Source organism: Vigna radiata, chromosome 6 (genome assembly GCF_000741045.1).
Source record: "Vigna radiata var. radiata cultivar VC1973A chromosome 6, Vradiata_ver6, whole genome shotgun sequence".
NCBI classification, from domain to species: Eukaryota; Viridiplantae; Streptophyta; class Magnoliopsida; order Fabales; family Fabaceae; genus Vigna; species Vigna radiata.
The window spans coordinates 5,150,735-5,171,444 of record NC_028356.1 but is presented as its reverse complement, the minus strand read 5'-3'; the positions used below and the strand labels follow the sequence as shown (position 1 = coordinate 5,171,444).

Genomic DNA, 20,710 nt, shown 5'->3' with positions numbered 1-20,710 from the left:
AATAATTGCTTCAATTTTCAGCTTCTAAATAGTCTTTTGTCATTTTTTTTAAATAATTGTATACTATGATCCTTCGTCCGTGCATGTTTGAAAATATGATACTTCAGAAATTGAATCTAATTTTCACTCAAATAAACCTGTCTAACATCAAATGGACGACCAGTTTGTTAGGAAACAATTCTATAATTAGATAAAAAATAATTACTTAGCCATTGTTTATTGATCAAACTACTTTTTTTATATACTGTTGGTATCTTCCTTTAGAAAAAGTTTGTGCAAGACACATTGAAACATTCTGTCTCATTATGAAGCACCTCATTCATTAAATTTAATTCCCTCGGTATTAAACTTTTTTATTTTATAAAAAGTACCATTTAAAAAACTGTCATGTTCTTTATCAAAAGCAACTGGATAATTTTTAAAAATAGTCAATAAGCTTTCATCAGATTCATGTTTTTTCAAATATAATTTTCATTTTTTGCCTTTTAAATGAAACTGTTTTCTTCATGAAAAAAAAAGGCTAAACAAATGAACTCTTAATATCACCTAATAGATATTAAAAATAATAGAAGGCACCTTTATGTGCATTTAATGACATGCATAAGACTTGAATGTAAAAATTTTAAAATGTAAAGCACAAAATTGTAGATACGTACGTAAGATGCCTATGAAAAAGTACTAGCTAGGCCTAGATGCAGCTAGCTCTAGCTAGTAATTGCACCCCTGCAGTGTAAAACTACTGTACATTAATATTTGTCAATCAAAAGATTAAAATTAATCTTTATAATAATAATAATAGTAATAACAATAATAACAAAAGTTACAGCTGATCAACAATCATGACAAACATCTATCTATCTCACTAATCACACGAATGTGAGTTCTTGGAAAAAGCAGACGCAAGAAGGGAACTGAAGATGACGACATAAGCTTAGGTTTAACTCTATCTACATTCGTCCTAATTACAGATGATGCTGGTACATCAAACCACTGAAGAAACCACGACAGAAGTATTGAACGTTTATCTTGGGATTCTCCATCAGGCCATTTTCCCAATTTCAAGTAGTTATGGAAATCGTCCTTCAATTCCTGGGAACAATTTAAGAGCTCTTCCACCTGCTTCCGAAGCGAACCAACAAATGTTGATTGAACAATTCCTCCTTTTGGGGCAGACAACTTTCCAGTCATCAGTGCTTCGATATAAATTAGTGCAAGCTGCAAGCAGAAACAATTACCATCGAGTCACACACATGCTTATAATGAGTGGGCCAGTGCCAGTGGCCTAGTGCATGAGGGTTCGCACATGAGGGCCTGGATTGGGTCTACCAACTTAGCGACAGGAGAGGCAGACTTTAGTCATGACCAACCGTGACATCACAAACACAAGCAAACAATCTTCCATTGCATCAAGACTCGTCCTCGTGCAAAAACTTAAAAGACTTACAGAATAAGATTTATTTTATTTGAACAAATCACAATTAGTTTAAATCAGAGACTTTAGGAGTCACTCATTGAGTGAAACAAACTACTTGATGTGGTACTTAAGCCTTGAGGTTCTCCTATTTAATGAACTGGTATTTTATGTATGGTTCTCCTCCTGTGGTTAAAATATCCTAACAATTATTGATGTTTTTTGTTGAGAGATAGTTTATGAAAAGAGCTGGAATAAGGTGAAAATAGCAAACCGATAGATCAGTAAAGCCATCAAAGATAAAAGGGGTGCTACCGGATTAGAGTCGTAGAGTGATGTTGGCCATTAAAGAGGGTGGCAATGTGACGAGTCTCAAATCAGAACAAGATACTTGATGTGGTACCTAAACCTTGGTCGTCCCATTTAATGGACTAGTCTTTAAAGTTGGACTCTCTTATTGTATTTAAATCCTAGCAAAGATCACTATTGCTAAGAAAAAAGATGTGTACCTTACGAGCTGAGCTTATAAACCAGTTTAGAGATAGACTATTACTTGAAAAAGAAAGTACAATCATCAAGACTAAGCGTAGAACTACCTTAAAACCAGATATAGAGAGCGAGTCACTAAAACCAACGGCACCCTTAGTAACTTGTTCGGCCATCGATTCAACAGTTGTGTACAATGACAAATAAACCTGCATGATAAAACCGTCACTAAAGCAGAATATCATAACATTCAAATTTTAAAAAGTGCAAAATCTCATTATCTGAAATGTGGTATGTATGATCAACATGGAAATGCAAACGGCATAGAAGGTTTTTAAATTGGACCATCACTATTTTTTTAAAATTTAGCATAACAAACCTTCTTGTATATTACCTGTAAAAGAGCTGGTCTATCCTTGCTCACACACTCAAATAATACTTGCAAGCAAAATTCCTTGAAATCAACATCAGATCTGCAAGCATTTTCATCAATTTATTTAGAAATTGCACCTTTACAAAAAGAAGAATGTCATACAATCCGAAGTTTGCATAATTATTTATACTTGAATCTTCATTGACTCATCATATATCATCTTCAATGTGAACCACAGGAATTATACAATGTAAATGGTTTAAGAACCAAAAATGAAAAAAAGAAAACAACCTTGTTGAAGGAAACCCTCAATCAGGTATGCATGCGTTAATATGATACAAAGATAGATGAAAGTAACCCAACATTCTGGATTACTTTTCCGCATGCAATGTATTGTATCTGTGAACTATAGATAAAAATGAGGCTCCCGTACATCCCAAACAATCAATCACAATACCCAACTATGATCTGATCTAACTGACAAAGTTTGTGCCTTTATCTTGGAAGTCAATTTGAATATTAATTTGACTATCGGTATTTCAGGTTTGAAGAATAATTTGAAGACTAATTATGCCTCTATATTCCCAGAGGTGTAGCCTATTGAATATAGGATTATAAGAAATTTTATTTGGCAAGGTGATGGGGATGATATAATTCATTCAGTTAAACGAGAGATTTGTTGCAGACAACAATAAATATGGATTATATCTTGGTAACCAGCTGTCTAAAATTATCGCCAAATGTTTGATGGAAAAAGGTACTTGAATTAAGGGTAAAATATTGTAAAACAGATTTGGATATTAAGGACAAGAGAACAGTAGAATAGACAGTGGAGGAGAAAAATCTCATTTCATTCATATATTTCAGTAATACGAGTGCGTATGTACTAGATATTTACAGCTCAAAAAAGATGATAAGATGGAATCTTGTATACAATCGGAATGAAAAACAGCACTAGCAGAAACCGTTATAGCAAATGATCAAGACATTGTATACTTGTGATCTGCCTTTATAGCATATTACTTCCCCTTTTCAATAAAAGTATTGTACTGTTTGATTAGTATTCATGCAATTGGGAAGTCATCCCATAAAAGCTAGTTGTTAAGATAGGAGAACCAAATCACTTAAGTATGGAAAAAAGTTATACTCCATCTGGCACAAAATACATTTTATAGTATGGATGAGCAATCAGTGTTCTCCTTTCTTGACAATTTCTTTCCTTTTTTAATTTTCTACAAAGATAGTTCTAGTATGCATATGAAAACCCACACTTAGATTTGTTCCTCTTGTGCAAGTCAAATAAAATGAAACTGTTAATTATTCATCAAAAGATTTAAGAAATATTACATAAACCAAACAAGTAGAATGGAAGACACATAAAAACATAACTGAACACAAATAATCTACAAATATGAGCTTACCTATTATACCAAGAGGGATCACAGCAGAGTTGTGCAAAAGCAATCAAACTAGGATCAGATGAGAAGGTACCAACCAACTGATCAACTGTGATAGAATCAGATCCATTACGAATGTCCCTGATTGTGTCAGATGCTTTCAAACTTGTCAAGCCAAACACCTAGATCAAGCAATAAAATAAAATGGGCATATAACACTTGAATAAATTATAAACATGTCTAGCAGCATCATACAATATGTAATTTCAACCTTGTGCATTGCACGTGATAGCAGTGACTGACATCCAATGGGATCATCAACATATGAACAAGCTCCAACCTTTCTTTTGATAAAAAGAATACCAGAATTAAATGGATTATTCTTGTCTCCAAAATTCCACCATGGTTTATCTGTTATTCAATGCGCAATTGGAGTTTACTTGATTAAGTACATAATTAACAGATCGTATAAACAGCAAAACAGTTTATTTGTACCTTCAGGAGTAAAGTCTATTACTTGAGGCCAGTAGCGAGGCCCACAAACACGTATCCTTTTCAACTGTAACCATCAATGCCAATACAAATTAGTTGTAAAAGGCTACAAATGTTTTTCTTTGCTTCAACAATAGGAAATTTACAAGTCCAAAGCTATCAAATAAAAGTGAATTCAGTCAGAAACAAAAAAATAAAAGATTAACTGAATAGGACAAATTAAAGCACCCCACAGATTTCATTCATAGACACCACCCAGACTTCATACTTACAATTGATCTTTCTGGCAGAAGGCAGGGGGTGACCTCACAAAAGCTGGATTCTGCATAATGGTCGGTTTCTCTGACAGTGACCTCAAGAGGAGCATAAACAGGCAGACCCGTGTCAACATCAACTGTTTGAATCCATCGTGCCTCTGTTGCAAGTACATATAGATGGCGAAATGCCTTCCAAAAAAACTCTTTTCAGAAAATTAATTCCAACTGTAAACTAATGAACATATAAGTTTTTATCACAAATTACAGTAGTTCCACCAATCTGACATACCTGAAGGTGGCATCTGTTATCATTCGGACCAGTTGGCAAACGTGGATATAGAGTAATTAGCAAAGCAGCAATGGAATGGTTGGTTGTCGAAAATGTTCTCATTCCACCACCCAGAAACAAGAAACCAGTAGCTAAGCTTACCTAAAACAACAGATTTACAAAAAGAAAAAAGAAAAAAAAAAAGGCAAACACAGAGTACAGCTAATTATCAAACTTGTATGAAAAAGAAATAATTTGAGCAAATACAAGATGTCGCATGAATATAGATCATGTAATGATGTAAAAAAAATGTTTTACCAAATGAAGTACAGGAATGTATGAATTCCAAGGAGATATTCGATATTACTATCATAATAAAAGCTATCTGAATCTCCATAAGCCTTTGTCTATTGATGTTTATAATAAAGCACAAGCAGAAGAAACTTAATATACATGAATGATTACAAAGCATAGACTTTTTGGTTCACCAGACACCAAATGATTGAAGAATACTTTTCACTGATTCTTCCATCTAAAGCACAATTATATATGTCTAAAACATATTAGTATATACAGAAAGACAAACTGAAGATCAATAGCTGTTTAGCATGATGGTACCAAACCACCACCTAAAGTTCAACACCCAACCCCTTTGATACTCAATATTTTATTTCCTCAAATAAAACTTACAAAACAATAAGGCAACCTGCAGAACTTACTGCCATCTGAATGCCATAACTTGACTGCCCGTCTGCACAATTTCTGCTCCTTAGAAATCTCAACAACCGAAAGGTCTGTAAATGTCCTGACCCAGCCATCACCTAGTATACAAAAGTTTAAACATAGAATTTTAGACATGATATTAATAAACAATTAATTGACATTGGCAGAAGGAGAAAGCAGGCACCACAGATAGAGATAGAACAATAAGGTGAAGGCATGTTTCCAATGTGCCCCTATCAATGTGGTGAGAGAGTCCGTTCGGGAAAACCTTTCCACTTGTAGGAGAGACAGGCTTGATCTGCAAAACAAAAAATAAACCATTTAGAACCAATCATTTAGCTTGCATTGGAGAGTTAGGTAGCGTAAATCTGTACTGACCTCATTAAGAAAGTAAATAGCAAATTCATAAAGTAATTCCTGCGCATTTTCATTTCTTGTGCCAGCAAACACCAGTCCTAACATGGTTAAGAATACACTTCAAGACAAAGACCAAACAGCACCACAACCACCGAGTGGTAAGAAAGATAGATGGAACTTTGGATAAGAAAATATATCTAGGACAATAGAAGCAATGGAGATTTAAATAATTTCATTCAGTAGCATGATTAATGTTTTCATGCAAAGAATTTGCATGATATCAACATACAAGCACTCTCTTAAACTTATCATAAAATGAGCGTGAAGACTAACGAACATATTACCAAGTGATATACAAGCTCCAGCTATTATATTAACATAGGCCTGTATAAAAGCCTCAGCATCCATATCGTCAATATCATTGTCATCACCTCCAATCCCTTCAACAGCACTTCTGACAATCTCAGGAATTTGAGACCAAACCCAATCTTTTGATGGATGAACCCTACAAAAAATATGTAGCAAACATGGATCAAAAGGTTGTCAAACAGGTTCAAGTAGATTGTTGCAACAACCTAAAGAAACCAGTACAAACCTGCTCCACATTATTAAATTTCGAGCAATGACTCTAAGCATTATAAAGTCAGGTCTCACATACTGCAAATCAAAAAATGTATTGGGAATTGGGAGCCTAGACACAATAGCCTCAGATTCTGTCTGTCCAAAAGAATACAGACCAAAGTTAGAAAGTTAGGAAGCAACTTAAATTGCAGCAGATAAAGACTCCGTTGCCATATCTATTACTTATTGTAGAGTGTTTTCATCAGAAGCACCTTCATAAACATCAAAGCAATGGCAATGATGGCTCCAGGTGCAGTGACATCAATATTGACCGTTGTCCCATCCATCATCTACAACAAATACAAATGTTTAAAATAATTATGCAAGAGTGTCCTAACTATAATAGCTCATACAATTTTATTTCATTGTGGAAAAATAAATCATGAATTGAATTCTCTGAACCTGTGCAGAGCCACGACATTCGTCCATCGAGACTGTTGAAAAATGAGGTCTCTCCTGTTGCAGAAGTAGTTGATCATTATATAGAATTATACACATTATTAGTCCTAAAGTGCCAGAAGACAGGATCACAACCGCGTGATCTCTTGCAAACATTCAAAACTAAGACTCATTTTAACTGCTATAGAACAAAAAGACAGAAGTTCTTGGCAAGGAAGGAAAAAAAAGATTGGAAAATCTGTGAATTCCATTACATTGTGTACTTTGTCACCGATGTAGAGAAACAGGCAATTCACAAACGTGTCAATGAAACCAAGTGCATCTTCCCCCCGTCCTTCAGGCAAACATATTTTGGTTAGACAAACACCAGAAAACTGAAACCAAAATCGAAAACCTGCAATTTATTTAAGTGCTAATACCCAGTGCAACAAGACCCAGTGCAAATCCTGCAGATACAGCATGGCCCTCTCGCTCTAGAACATTATCACCTCCACTTCGGCGCCCAATTTCACCCTGAAAAATTACAAATAGATGTGGGGGAAGACCAGTTGAAAGAAGAAAATAAATAGAAACATAGGTCCCAAACAATTTAGTAGATAAGAAACCCTGCAAGCCCTAATCAACCAGTGAAGAGATTGGTATTATTATTTAGAGTAAAAAGGTATTATGCAAAACAAAAGAAAATGGAAAGAAATTTATGAACTGCTATTGAAAAATAAGAATATGTATATACCAGACAGATTATGCAATCATACAAATTTGATAAACCAAGTCCTAAACACACTAGTGCACAAATGATAATGAGTTAAAAATATATCAAAACTCATGTTGCATTTAAAGGAAGGGGAAAGAGGCAACAATGACATCAACCATACCCACTGGTTAAATGGTCCAAGAAAGCAATAGAATTCAGCATAATTAATAGTAATACTACAACTATAATCTACCTTCATGTTGACTTTATCTTGATGGCATGCAAGAATAGAATAATTCAGGCATAAGTTCAAGCATTGAATGAACAGACGATGAAGATGAGAAATATAGTTACCAATAAAACCTGCATTGTTTGTGGGTGAGCTGAACCTTCATATAAAATCCCCAAAGACATTAAAGCAGCTGACTGAAAAAATATAACACTTTCAGCATGAAAAATATCGTTGGGTGGTGATAGAAGTATAGCATGCAAATTGAATCTTATTAACAGAATAATGAATTTCATCAGGACATACAATTAAGCAAGCAAGAGAAAGGCACAACTTTGAGTATTTATAATTCCTCTTCTGATGTCAGAAAGAACCAGCCCAGAGGGAAGGGGTGAAAGAGGCTAATCTAAGTTGAACAAATAAAATGAACATATAAGATACCTGGAGCAAGGTTGGAACCTCTAACTCTGGATAGGAAGATGGATGTCGTACAGGAATGTGAAAATAAAGTGTCTGTGAGAGGATAATTTTATCAGTTCTTCAAACATAGGAGGGACAAGAGAGAAGATAGTATGATGCATTAATATGATGATCTGGTTACTCTAAAACTAACAGCACACAATATGTGCAAGATACATATGTAAAAATGTACAAAAATTCATAAAACATAATAAATATATGACTACAATTGTACAAATACGAACTAAAAACGTATTTCTTAGACATTTCCAAAACTCATTGTCATAAATTACTTTATATTATTTATATATAGGAATAACACTTTCAATCTCATTTCATTTTTAAACAATTCATACAACTGAAACTATGATCTAGCATCTAAGAGCAGAGATCAGCATCAATTTCATCAGAAAAGCTGTGCTTGATAATACCTTTGATATAGCTGGATGCATAGTGCCTCCATAAGAAGCTGCAAGACCAAGCATCAATCCCACAGTGGTACTTTCATGCTCCTGAACATACATGAGAAAAATCACTGTCGTACAAAATGGAAAAGTTGAAAACATGACAATATAACATAAAAGGGAAGATCTCACAAATTGTCCTCGAGTTCATTGAAATTAAAAGAATTATATGGCATCAACCATTTTGTAGTGACAATAAGGCCCTCATAATCAAACATTTCAGCAACTCCACCTTTAGTAAATTCAGGTTCCAACTTCTGTTTTAGTTGATTGAATTTAGTTATGACTCCAATCACTCTCAAAAGAATATTTAAGTTTAAAAAGAACTCTGAAAACTCTAAAATAACACTGTATTTTCCATCAGCGACCTCAATTGTCTGCTTGCTCCTTTACCAACAAAAATTGCCAACCCCCCACCAAAAAAGAAAATTTGTTTGAAATTGCATTGCAGGCACAACAGACAAGACACAAACACACTGCAATGCCTTCCTTTAGCTAGGGGCAGCAGCAATGCAAGATTACATGACTGCAGCACTTGGTAACTAGCACCAAATACCTTAAGTTTAGCAGCTTTCAACCAATAATTAGACACAATTTGACTAAAAAAATAATTATAAAAAGGGTCAAAAAAGTAAAGATTGAGCTCATAGCAGCAGCAACATATAATGCATGCTATGGAACATATTATTCTCAATAGAAATTTAAGATTAATTATTTCTATTTTGAAACAATAAATCATCACCCTTAGAATAAAATGAAATGCTAGTAAAGCATTAAAGAATTAAACCTGAGAAAAATACTGGTAGATGTCAGTAACAGCTAATACACGCAGAAATCCATGCAATCCTAGTGCAAGTAGAAGTCCAGCATGAACAGAATTTGGCTCCTCAGGTCTGTTATACAAAACCCATGTTCTTGACATTCTTCCCTGCAAAAGGGATTTATATGCAATTATGAGAAATATGGAAGCTAAAGTGATAAATACTCAAACCAAATGCTCTGTTAAGTAAAAACGTTGCTGAGACTAAACTATTGCTTTAAAACACACAGAGACGCCTTTTAAGCTTTTTGTATATGCCTCTAATATCTGACACATTCCATTAACAATCATGTTTGTTTGGTAAAAAGAAAAGAACAGAAAAAGCACCAAAAGATAAATTATCTGTTTAGTTACTGAAATAATCCAAGTTCTAAACAAAATGAAGCCCAAGGATAAACACAAAACTGAATTTGTTACCCACCAATCCAGGTGACAAATTTCATCCACAATCTACCACACAAAGAAAAGGACCCAATACACCTTCCCTTTGGTTCTAGAAATTAGGATTAGGAGGGAAAGGAAAGGATAGGAAGAGTAAATTTTCCATTTCAAAATTCTAATACATATTTTCTAGGTTAAATTACTGACTAGGTCCCTGAACTATTTGCGAATTTTCAAATAGGTCCCAAATTACTCAAATATTCAACCAGGAACCATCAAGGCAGGAAGAGTGCAATTATACTCATGAGGTATTGGTGAAGTCCTTGACGGTGCTAAGTATCATTGACAAAAAAGAACCTGTGCATGTTACCAAACTTCAAGTCTCCTGAAACACAAAATTGGGTTGACAAACAACATAAAGACATTGAATCGTTGGGAGGAGCAAGGACGCGCCGCCACACATTGTGTAAAACAACGCAGGTGGGTGACTTCTGGAGATGCATGAGAGCTCAAATTAAAACATCATTGACAGTATAGTGGTCGCTTAGTCGAGATAATCAAAATCATATGATCGTCGGTCTGAACGGAAACCCTAGCAACATTTACGGCGGCAGACTGCTGTAGCGGCAGCCATTGCAGTGGCCGAGGCAACAAAATTTTTCTAAAAAACATAACTTAGGCTCTTGATACCTTGTTGAACATAGTGAAAAACAGATTTGGGATTAATCTTCCTAAATATACATAAGATACTGTATTTATAATAAAGAAAATATAAACTAAGTCCAAAATACAAATAAAGAATAATAATAAAGTAACTAAAGATAAAGATAAGATATCAAAATAAAATACATAATAATCTAATACATCTAATAAAAACAAATAATCATAAACTATATGTTTTAGTTTTTTATTGTGTTGTTGTCTTTGATTGCATACAATCATTTTACTAATTAGTTCAAATAGTGATGGTTAAACCATAGGAAAAGCAGACAGCAAACTGAAACCATGTGTTTTTAAGACAACACATATGCTTTATTTATGTATAGAAAAGCTAGGTATAGGATTTATTCCTCTTGTGTAGAATATTCATCTAGAGTAATGTATTTATAATAAGTGTTAGATATATTATATTTAGTTTATATTTATCTCTTATCTTTAGTTAGTTAGTTTATATTTCTTATTTAGTTTGTTTATATTTCTTATTTGTATTTTGGGCTTAGTCCATATTTCTTCTATTATAAATAAAGGACCTTATGTGTATATTCAACACAAGGGAGATTTCCCCTCATCTCTTTCACTATTTCATATGGTATCAGAGCCTGGTTCTCTGATTCTTTAGTCATTGTCTTCGCTGTCTGCTGGCGGCTGGCCGCCATGGCCACCGGCAGCCCCTACTAAAAGAATTTCAACCTATGTTATTCTGCTGCGGCCAAGAAAGGCCACTGCATCCGCAGTGCATCACCGCTACTCGCCGTCGGTCATCATCATTCGCCAAAACTTCGCCGAACCTTCACCTGACCTTTCGCCGGACCTTCACCAGAATCTAGCCGGAATCTCGCCGGAATCTCGTCGGAATCTCGCTGGAACCTCGCCGGAGTTCCAGAATTAACTGATGACCGCTCCATCCGAATCGCCTCTTGTGGTCGTTGAGGCAATCGGAGCATGTTGAATTTTTAGGGTTTCTTTCTCTCTCCTGTTTATCCATGGCTTCTTCCGTTGTTGTCTCTTCTGACCTCTCTTTTCACCGTTGTGTTTGACCCGTCCATATATGCTTTTTTCATGAAAAAGATGGTTTGTTGTTAGTTTATTTATAGCCGTGGTGGCTCTTCAACAATTACCTCTTTATCCAATGGCGGCATTCTTCAAGGGCGATTTGCAAGAAGAGATTTACATGGAGCAACCTCCCATATTTGTTGCTCAGGGCGAGTCTTTTGGGTTGGTATTTTGTCTTCTACGTCGTCTTGCAAATCATTAGCAATTTGGTGTCTCTCGAGTGCAGAAGCAGATATTTTCACCAAGTCTTTATGGATTATTTTAGTAACAAGCTTGGTACATACAATCTGTATGCTCCAGCTTTTCACCAAGTCTTTATGGATTATTTTAGTAACAAGCTTGGTACATACAATCTGTATGCTCCAGCTTGAGGAGGAGTGTTAGATATATTATATTTAGTTTATATTTATCTCTTATCTTTAGTTAGTTAGTTTATATTTCTTATTTAGTTTGTTTATATTTCTTCTATTATAAATAAAGGACCCTATGTGTATATTCAACACAAGAGAGATTCCCCTCATCTCTTTCACTATTTCATAATAAGGAATCATACAAGAAATAGGATTAAGTCCAAATACAAATGATATTATATCTAAAAATATCTAATGACATCTTAACAATACCTAAACATCCTCTAATAATAAAGATATGGTTAATGTTCTAATAACACATATATAATATGGATAATTTTTATTACATATGATCTGCTACTTATTTCTATAATTATAACAACAAATGGTGTGCACCAACAATTACATCAATTTGTATGCGAAAGACGTCCATACTTGTGTCATTGGTAAACTTGCCAGTGGGAGCTAACAAACAGTCCACCCAAAAGTCACAAAATAGGATTGCCTTTTGTTAGCCTCTAGATACCACTATGAGAAGAGAATGCAAAGTGTACTATTCTGTATGGTAGATAATAACTACAGAAAAATAATTTAGCAATTACCATAACTATGCAATCCTAGAATTGACTAATTACAATAACTAATGATATCTAACAATATCCAACAATTGCCAAATTACAATAATCAAATATATCAACAATAACCAAGCCTTTTCAAATATCTAGGAGTGTCCTTGTTAGATCTCAAGAGATTGGCAAGTTTTGCTGTTTGTTTCTTAGTATATTTATATTTTTTATTTTAGAGGTTGTATGGTTTTAAACCTTGAAGTTGTATCTTCATTTTGTATCTACCTTCCTTTCATAATAAATTTCTTTCTTATAAAAAATAGTAATTTACTTGCAGAAACTAAGTTAAGCTATTCAAAACTATGTAACTTGAGGAACAATGTTCAACCTGGAGAGGGGCTAGTCTAAGTCCAGCAGCAACAGCATTATGAAATTCAGGCCACGACCTGAGTTCTTGTATGTTCCTGATGTTTGGATCAAGATTAACCTGTGAACAGACAAACATGACTCATGTCAACAAACACAAAAAACTAATAAGTTCTACAAATCAAAACAAGTATTACAGAACACAGATAATGTCATGAATATAATATCCACTTACGGTAGCATTCTGTTGGGCTGGCAACCGACCAGCTAATACAAGCTTTGGAACTGTAAAAGCCTAAGATTCAAGACATAACTGATAAGAAAGTGTACATTTCCAGAAGTAATTTCAAATTTCTCAGTGAAGGCAGATAGGAATTAAAAAAGAAGTTTAATGTAAAGAGAACCTCAGTTAAGAGTGTATATATGGTTGCAAGAGTAAATGCCCCACGTCCAAGAGGAAGTGAAGTGGTCCTTTGTGCAAGATGCCACAACTGAGCCTTCATAAAAGTAAAAGAAATTAATCAAAAGAAGATTTTGAAAAGAAAAAAAAGTATACCCATTCAACTATAGAAATAAATTATAAACAAGGAGTAAAGATAAAACAAAAGGTGAAAAATAAATAAATAATATTCTCCTTTAGTACAATTAAGAAGACTATTAATTGCTGTAACATTCATAATTAAAGATAAAACTCATGTTAGTGAAGTTTAGAGTACATTAATTACTTTTTTCTTACCTAAATAATTATTAAATAGTCCGACCTAATATATAAATCATAAATATGATGATATAACAAAATCAACTGAACACGAAAACTCGGAAGAAATACAAATTTATGACAAAAAAAATGAGGGGAACAAGCAATCAGATTATGCAACCAAAGACACGTAAGAAAATCTCAAGTCTATGTAGGATAACCAAAATATCAATGCCGCCCAGAAGAAAAAGTTATTCCGCATAAAAGTGAGTTGTGAAGATCTTATTTTGCATTGCACGAAATGGGCAAGAGTTCCAGTTAAAGTTAATATGACAGTACATAACAGCAAATTTAATTTCTAAGATACATGCATATCACAATCACCAAGGTCATATACAGTGTGTATATCTATGAAGCTCGGACATGCCTCATAAATAGTATGTCCTTTGTCTGATACTTGTACGACACATGTATTGGTAAAGTGTCTAATTTGAAAGACAGTTTTTTGTCGTTGAAATGATTTTGACATGGCTCCTACATAATGTTAATAACCACAAATCCAATTATTTTCTAAAACACTCATAAACTTGTAAACTTATTACATAAGTTTCTATTATGATTATAAAAATAAGGAACAAATCTTATATGATCATTACTTTTCGCTTTTTAGATATTAGATAGATGGATTAGACCATTTTTGTGTTAGTTGACAGTTTGAAACTAACATATGTGTATATTAGAAATTTGACCAAAGAAGGAAGGTTGCAGAATGAGACTTGGCAGCATATAAGGTGATTGAATAATCATATTACAAACAAAACTGTTGACACAAATAAATCAAATACTGCGGGAATACATACCTGCTGGAGGTCCTGATCAGAAGCACTATGGTTAATAGATGTTTGAATTGCCACGGGTCTTGAAGAACACAAAAGGCGTCTAACCTAGTAGAAGTAGCAATAGCCATGATCAGAAAATGAAGAAATAAGTTCGTAAATAACTTCTGCACTAGCACAACATGCATCAATCACTTTAAAAGTGGACTAGTAAAAAACGTTAGTTTAAGATAAAATACATGTATTAATAGTGTTGGAAATCTCACATCAATTGAAAATATGATATATAAATGGACACAAATCTTACCTTAGAAATCAATGTTGTGAGGTTATGTTATGCTTCAAGTTTACATTTTAAGATAGTATCAAAACTTATGCAAGTGAGATTTGATCTATTATGTTACCTGCTCTAGGACCACCTATAAATATTTATTTTCATGCTAGAGATGTTCAATCCTCAATGTGAGGGGATATGCTGAAAATCCACATTAGACTAGAGATATGACCAAATTATAATGTATAAGTGAATAGAAACCTTACCTTTCGAACTAGTTTTATGAGGTTGAATTATGTTTAAAATTTACTTTCTAATAACATACATTGACTAGAGATATGATTAAATTATAGTATATAAGAAGTGAATGGAAACATTACCTTACAAACCAATTTTATGAGGTTAAATTAAATTTAAAGTCAATTTTTTAAGATGGTATAAGAGTCTATTTTACCAAGATTTGTTAAATCTAACGTGTCATCCACTATTGAACCAACCACGAATATCTAGTACTGCAGTCGAGATGTAAATCCTCGACATGAGTAATAGAAGTAAGTGTAAATCTCTTATCTGTAAGACAATAAGGCACCTGATGTCATATGAGAATATAAGAAGGCTTAACATTAGAAAGTTCTATACACCACCACGTGTGTGCAAAAAATCTGGATATTCAAATCCGAGCCATAATATTCAAATCACTTTAAGTTCATTTTAATGGATCCGTTTCAAATCAATTTCGGATTTTAAATCCAATCCAATTAGTTGGATACAAATTGGGCATTTTTTATATTTTAAAAATTCTAAAATCAATGTTCATCCCAAGTAATCGTTTGGTCAAAACAATCTTTTCTAAAGTTTGGCTGAGACATTTTTTTTTACTTTGATTTGAACCATAACCATGGCATTGTCAAGTTGGCCTTAGATGGGGTATCCTTGGCTCAACTTTGGCAAAGATGTCCTCAACTTGACCTCGATCAAAGCATTAGTGACACAACCTCGGCCTCGACCAGGGCCTCATGGCTCGACCTCAACTGGAGTGTCATTAGCAAGGCCTCAATCAAGGAATCCTTGGCCTGAGCTTGACCTACTATAGGCCTTTTTCTGAGCCTATGTATGACTTGTTTAAAAGTTTGGCTTGACCTAAAAGCGTTCTTACAAAGCCAAATTAATAGAAAGACTTACAAACAAGTTGACGAGCTTAACTAGGCTAACAAGCCTAAAAAAGTCAACAAGTTTTGTTCATTACAAACTATTCTTTGTTTTTCAAAGACCCAGATTGAAAGAGACACGAACGAAAATTACGACTCATTTTAAATTGACAGACAAAAAGTATACATAGGTACTTACATTGGCATAAGATCAAAAAATGAAAAAAGTTTAACAAGCAAAAATAATTAAGTAGTGAGAAAAAGTAATACACGAAGGAAAAGGATGACAAACATCAATTAAATTCACCGAACACTTATTGTCCTATTTAACCATATTTCTATTAGTCATTATACTTGATTACTCCCTTTCCTAAACTTAATAATTTAACTTTATCTTAATTATTTAGTAAACAAATATAACAACCATATGTGTCTGTTAAAATAGGTATTGTTTACTGCACTGCATTATTATTATTTGTTATTTTTTTATACAAAAAGGGAAAATTTACTATAATCAAGGAAAGTGCCAAAACTAACCTCATTCAATCTAAGATCACGACCATAACGCAACTGTGTGCTAGAATTGAATATATGCTCCATACCATCAGTCATAGACCCATCAACTGAATCTGTATCCTCAAACTTCGCTCCTTCCAATCCAATTGCATCAGAAATAGTAGAAGATATTGTCACTGGATGCAGATTTAGCATATAAGGTGTGGACATAGAGATTAAATTCACATTGCTTGGTGTTTCAATGCCCCTATATTTGCATTCACGTGCCAAAGTTGACATTGCTAAATCTTGTCGGCCGAGAAGTACGTAGGCAGCAGCTGGCCAGTCATTGGGAGGTGAATCACGACACTTATCTAATGCCTAGAAGGCATGACAGCAATCAGACATAAAAATGCTCTGGAAACATGTCAAAACTCGAAAGACATAATGCTCAAAGCGATCAATAATAGTAGCAAGCAATTACATGTGGAAAACTTGACTGTCTCAGAGATGAGAAAAGCTCAGAAATAAGAAAAACAGTAGGCAATTCCTGATACCATCTAGATGAATACTTGAATTTTTAAGATGGCAGATAATTTGAAATGTTGAACATACTCCATAAATTAGTAAAATGATTTAAATTAACTTATATAAAAAGTTCTCAAACTCTGACAGACTGACACCGACAGATTCAAACTTACATGACGAAGTGGAAGAGATACACCAGAAGGTAGTGAGTCCAGCTGTTGAAGTCCAAATCTTTCACCAACCATTGCTAAGACAGTAAGCTCCTCCTTTGAAGAATGTGATCCCATAGTAATGCAACAGTAAACACCAGTAGACAGCTTATTTCCCAGCAATTTGGCACCAGATAATATGCTGTAAAAGCAAACTACTTTCCGGGCTACACTAACCACAGAACTTCCTTCTTTACACACTAAAGCTGGAATATCATTAGTATTAGCACAATGACACCCATATTGCAAGCAATTTTCAAACCATCTGAATAAACTCGGACAAATTTTAGGCGAAATGGAGATTCCTGGCTTCAGAAATTTTTTACTGAGACCAGGGAAATCACGAATATAATGATCCAAGTAGTTTTCCTCAACCAGAAATTCAGCAATGTTGCATAAGAGAACTGAAAGAAGCTCCAAATCCCTGTAGATCATATGCAACAATTATCAAATAGAATCAATATTTTATGAAAAAACTAGAAGTGGGAATTACAAGGGAAGCTACAGCCTAAAGAACATAATGAAATACTTAAACAAGATGGTGGAACAATATACGAAAACAAAAAGACAATCAAATTAACCTTTTAGCCGCCATACTCAGAAAACAGAAAAAGATTTTGTTGGTCACATGACGTATCATTGGTAAGGTAAGTCTGGTGGCATCCTCACAAGGCTAAAATCCAAGATTTTGCATAACATCAGTAAATGACAGATGAAAATCTCAGCTAAAATTTTCACATTGATTTCAAATTTATAGTAGAAATGGGCACATCATGAAATGATGAGGGAACGAAGATAGAGGCAGGAGAGGAACTAATAGGTATGCTGTGAACAGATAACGGAGTTATGGTATAGAAATCAGTGGACACAGACCTTAACAACAAATCAGTGGTCCAGAAGGAGAATAAATCGTAAAGGCAGATGACAGAATGAAAATTCTTGTGGAATCTATTAGACTTTAAATTTATTTTTTACTCATGTAAAGCAATAGTCTAGCTCTATTGTTTAACTGTTTTGTTATGACAGCTGTAATTAGCAGCAAGAAAGGATTGACACCTCCGTAGGATAGTGGCACGTGGAAGCTTGTCTCTCCTCCCCTAGAAGAATATTGGAGGTTTTATACGGGCCTAGTGAAGTTGATTGTCCTAAAGTTTGCTAGGTGGCCTAGAGATATGCTCAAATTTATGGCATTGACTAATGTGATGTTTTCTCCGTAGGCCAAAATTAGCTCAATTCAGCTTTTCCTTACTGTGGTTGTTATTCAGTCACTCCACCAGCTTGACATTCAAAATTTCTGCCTTTATGATGATGACCTTGAAGAGCAGGTCTACACTGAGCAACCTCTTTGTTTCTCAGAGGAAGTATGATCTAGTTCGAGTATTTGTGGATTGAAGTAACCATCCCGAACTTGGTTTAGTAAATTTAGTCATACTATACACATATTTGTATCGAAACGAAGTGAGACTAATCATTCAAATTTTCATTGTCATACATTCCTTGGGGAGTGTGTTTATCTAATGGTCAATGTAGATGATATAGTTATTACAAAAAATAATGCCCCTAGGATTTCTCAACTAAATGAACACTTATTCAAGCATTTTTAAACCAAAGACTTCGGTCATCTTAGATATTTTCTTGGTATTGAAGTGACTCAGTCAAAGAAAGGTGTTGTAATTTCCCGAAGAAAATATGATCTTCATAGGTATTGAAGTGGCTCAATCATAGGAAGGTGTTGTAATTTCACAAAATAAAAATAAATAAATATGCTCTTCACATTCTGGAGAGATAGGGTTGGCATATTGCAAACTCATTAATAATTCTTTAGACCCAAATCAGAGGTTAAAGGAAGACAAGGTGAAACATTAGGAGCCTAGTTAAAACTCATTCATCCCACTATTACAAGACTTGATATTTTTATGCAATTGAAGTTGTTAGTAAGTTGTTGCATAATCCACACATTGACCACTAGAATGTTGTAATGTTAAAAAGGCTCCAAGATAGAGATTGTTGTATAAGGACATCAAAAATACTCAATTCTAGGGTATTGTGATGCAGATTGACTAATTGTCTCATTGACAAGATATACACCACAAAATATTGTTTATTCATTTTGAGGGAATATCATCTCTTGGATTATTGTGTTAATTAGGCAACCCTTCACATTGCTTCCATTTTAGTGTTTAACAAAAGAACCAATTACAGAGACATCAACTATTTTGTTAGCAAGAAGTTTCTGCCCAAGGAACTAAGTACTAAATTTATTAGCTCTAATAATCAGCTTTTGGACGTTTTAACTAAGTCTTCAAGACAGCCTATAATCAAGCGTGCATGTTCAACACTCAGTGCATGTAATTTATACGCACTAGCATGTGAGATTGATATGCTAGTAATAAAATCAAGATTCAACCAATATGCAGAATTAAAAACAACGGGAATCAAATCTAAAACTTCCTTAAATATCTCAACACTCCCCCTCAAGCTAGTGAATAAGTGTTCTCCATTTCTAGGTTGGATATAGTTCCCTCAAAGTTACTGTTGTTCAGCCCTTTGATGAATATGTCTGCAACCTGTCCTTAAGTGGACACATATGGAATGCAAATCAAGCCATTGTCAAGCTTTTCTTTCATAAGATGTTTGTCTATGTTAAATATAGTGAAAATTATATATTGGAATTAATCCCTTATGTTAAATACACACATAGGGTTCTCTATTTATAATAGAAGAAATATGGGTTAAGCCCAAATACAAATGAATATGTAAGAATAAAATAAAATAAAATAAAATAAGAACAATGTTTCCGTAATAAACATATAGGGACTATATTTCCCTAATTAACATAAACACAATATAAACTAAATATAATATCTCTAACACTCCCCCTCAAGCTAGAGCATACAGATTGTATGGACCAAGCTTGGAATAAATAAACTCAATTTGAAATATATGATTTGACTTCAAGAGTGTGCGGCAAACAGATGCGCAATCACTTGTCGACGAACAACTAACAGCAATTTATGGACAGTAGTGGACAACTGCGAAATTTCAAATAGCACCATGAAACTTCAAGTGGGATGACTTTGACAAAGGAGAACAATGACAAACTCTAGGGACTAGATTGCCATCAAGTAAGGATGGGGCTTGCATCAAAACTACAGGGACTGCCATCACTGATTGATGGGGCCTATATACAGGGACTGCCATCACTGACTGATGGGGCCTGTAATGTCTAGAAGCGATAAAACTGCAAGGACTGCCATCACTGACTAGTGGAGTCTGAAAGCCTAAAACCTGGCTGGAAACATACTCCACCTCACGATGAACGGCAGAAATGACGGCGCGCCGATGACAGATCGTGAAAGTGGAAGATCATAATGAGCTCTTATCAAAGCACCCAAAAAACAAATCCGACAGATTTGACAAAGGGTTGGTGAAATTGTTTCAACCCATAATTTTAGTGATGAAATTTCTTGGTGTTAACCACTGACTGTCCTTGAAAACCTTTCAGAATAGAGAAGAAGATAGCGGAAGCAGTAGAGGTAGGACTAGGTGTTGGTGCATCGATGGCACAAGTGGCGGAGACGACGGCCGAAGACGGGAGACGGTGGCTGGAGACGGTGCCGGCAGCGGTGGCGGAGAC

General features: G+C 34.4%; 1 protein-coding gene across 2 annotated transcripts in view; it reads right to left on the bottom strand.

Annotated features, from left to right (window-relative positions):
- Positions 1–743: 743 nt before the first annotated feature.
- LOC106764984 (anaphase-promoting complex subunit 1) overlaps positions 744–20,710 on the bottom strand; it is a 27,200-nt gene continuing 7,233 nt past the window's right edge. Inside the window, exons 11-37 of one of the 2 annotated variants that reach the window (XM_014649452.2) lie at positions 17,038–17,497; positions 16,379–16,717; positions 14,444–14,527; positions 13,291–13,383; positions 13,122–13,181; positions 12,909–13,007; positions 9,418–9,558; positions 8,598–8,678; positions 8,149–8,220; positions 7,833–7,904; positions 7,204–7,297; positions 7,039–7,118; positions 6,788–6,841; positions 6,598–6,675; positions 6,360–6,481; positions 6,109–6,269; positions 5,786–5,862; positions 5,592–5,705; positions 5,404–5,505; positions 4,706–4,846; positions 4,432–4,605; positions 4,163–4,226; positions 3,939–4,078; positions 3,692–3,849; positions 2,292–2,370; positions 2,008–2,106; positions 744–1,215 (exon numbers count right to left, since the gene is read on the bottom strand). In XM_014649452.2, coding sequence (XP_014504938.1) covers positions 838–1,215; positions 2,008–2,106; positions 2,292–2,370; positions 3,692–3,849; positions 3,939–4,078; positions 4,163–4,226; positions 4,432–4,605; positions 4,706–4,846; positions 5,404–5,505; positions 5,592–5,705; positions 5,786–5,862; positions 6,109–6,269; positions 6,360–6,481; positions 6,598–6,675; positions 6,788–6,841; positions 7,039–7,118; positions 7,204–7,297; positions 7,833–7,904; positions 8,149–8,220; positions 8,598–8,678; positions 9,418–9,558; positions 12,909–13,007; positions 13,122–13,181; positions 13,291–13,383; positions 14,444–14,527; positions 16,379–16,717; positions 17,038–17,497 — 3,616 coding nt within the window. In that variant the 3' untranslated portion in view covers positions 744–837. Of the gene's footprint in view, positions 1,216–2,007; positions 2,107–2,291; positions 2,371–3,691; positions 3,850–3,938; positions 4,079–4,162; positions 4,316–4,431; positions 4,606–4,705; positions 4,847–5,403; positions 5,506–5,591; positions 5,706–5,785; positions 5,863–6,108; positions 6,270–6,359; positions 6,482–6,597; positions 6,676–6,787; positions 6,842–7,038; positions 7,119–7,203; positions 7,298–7,832; positions 7,905–8,148; positions 8,221–8,597; positions 8,679–9,417; positions 9,559–12,908; positions 13,008–13,121; positions 13,182–13,290; positions 13,384–14,443; positions 14,528–16,378; positions 16,718–17,037; positions 17,498–20,710 lie in introns of those variants that run through there. The other variant, XM_022781964.1, reaches the window with a different exon arrangement.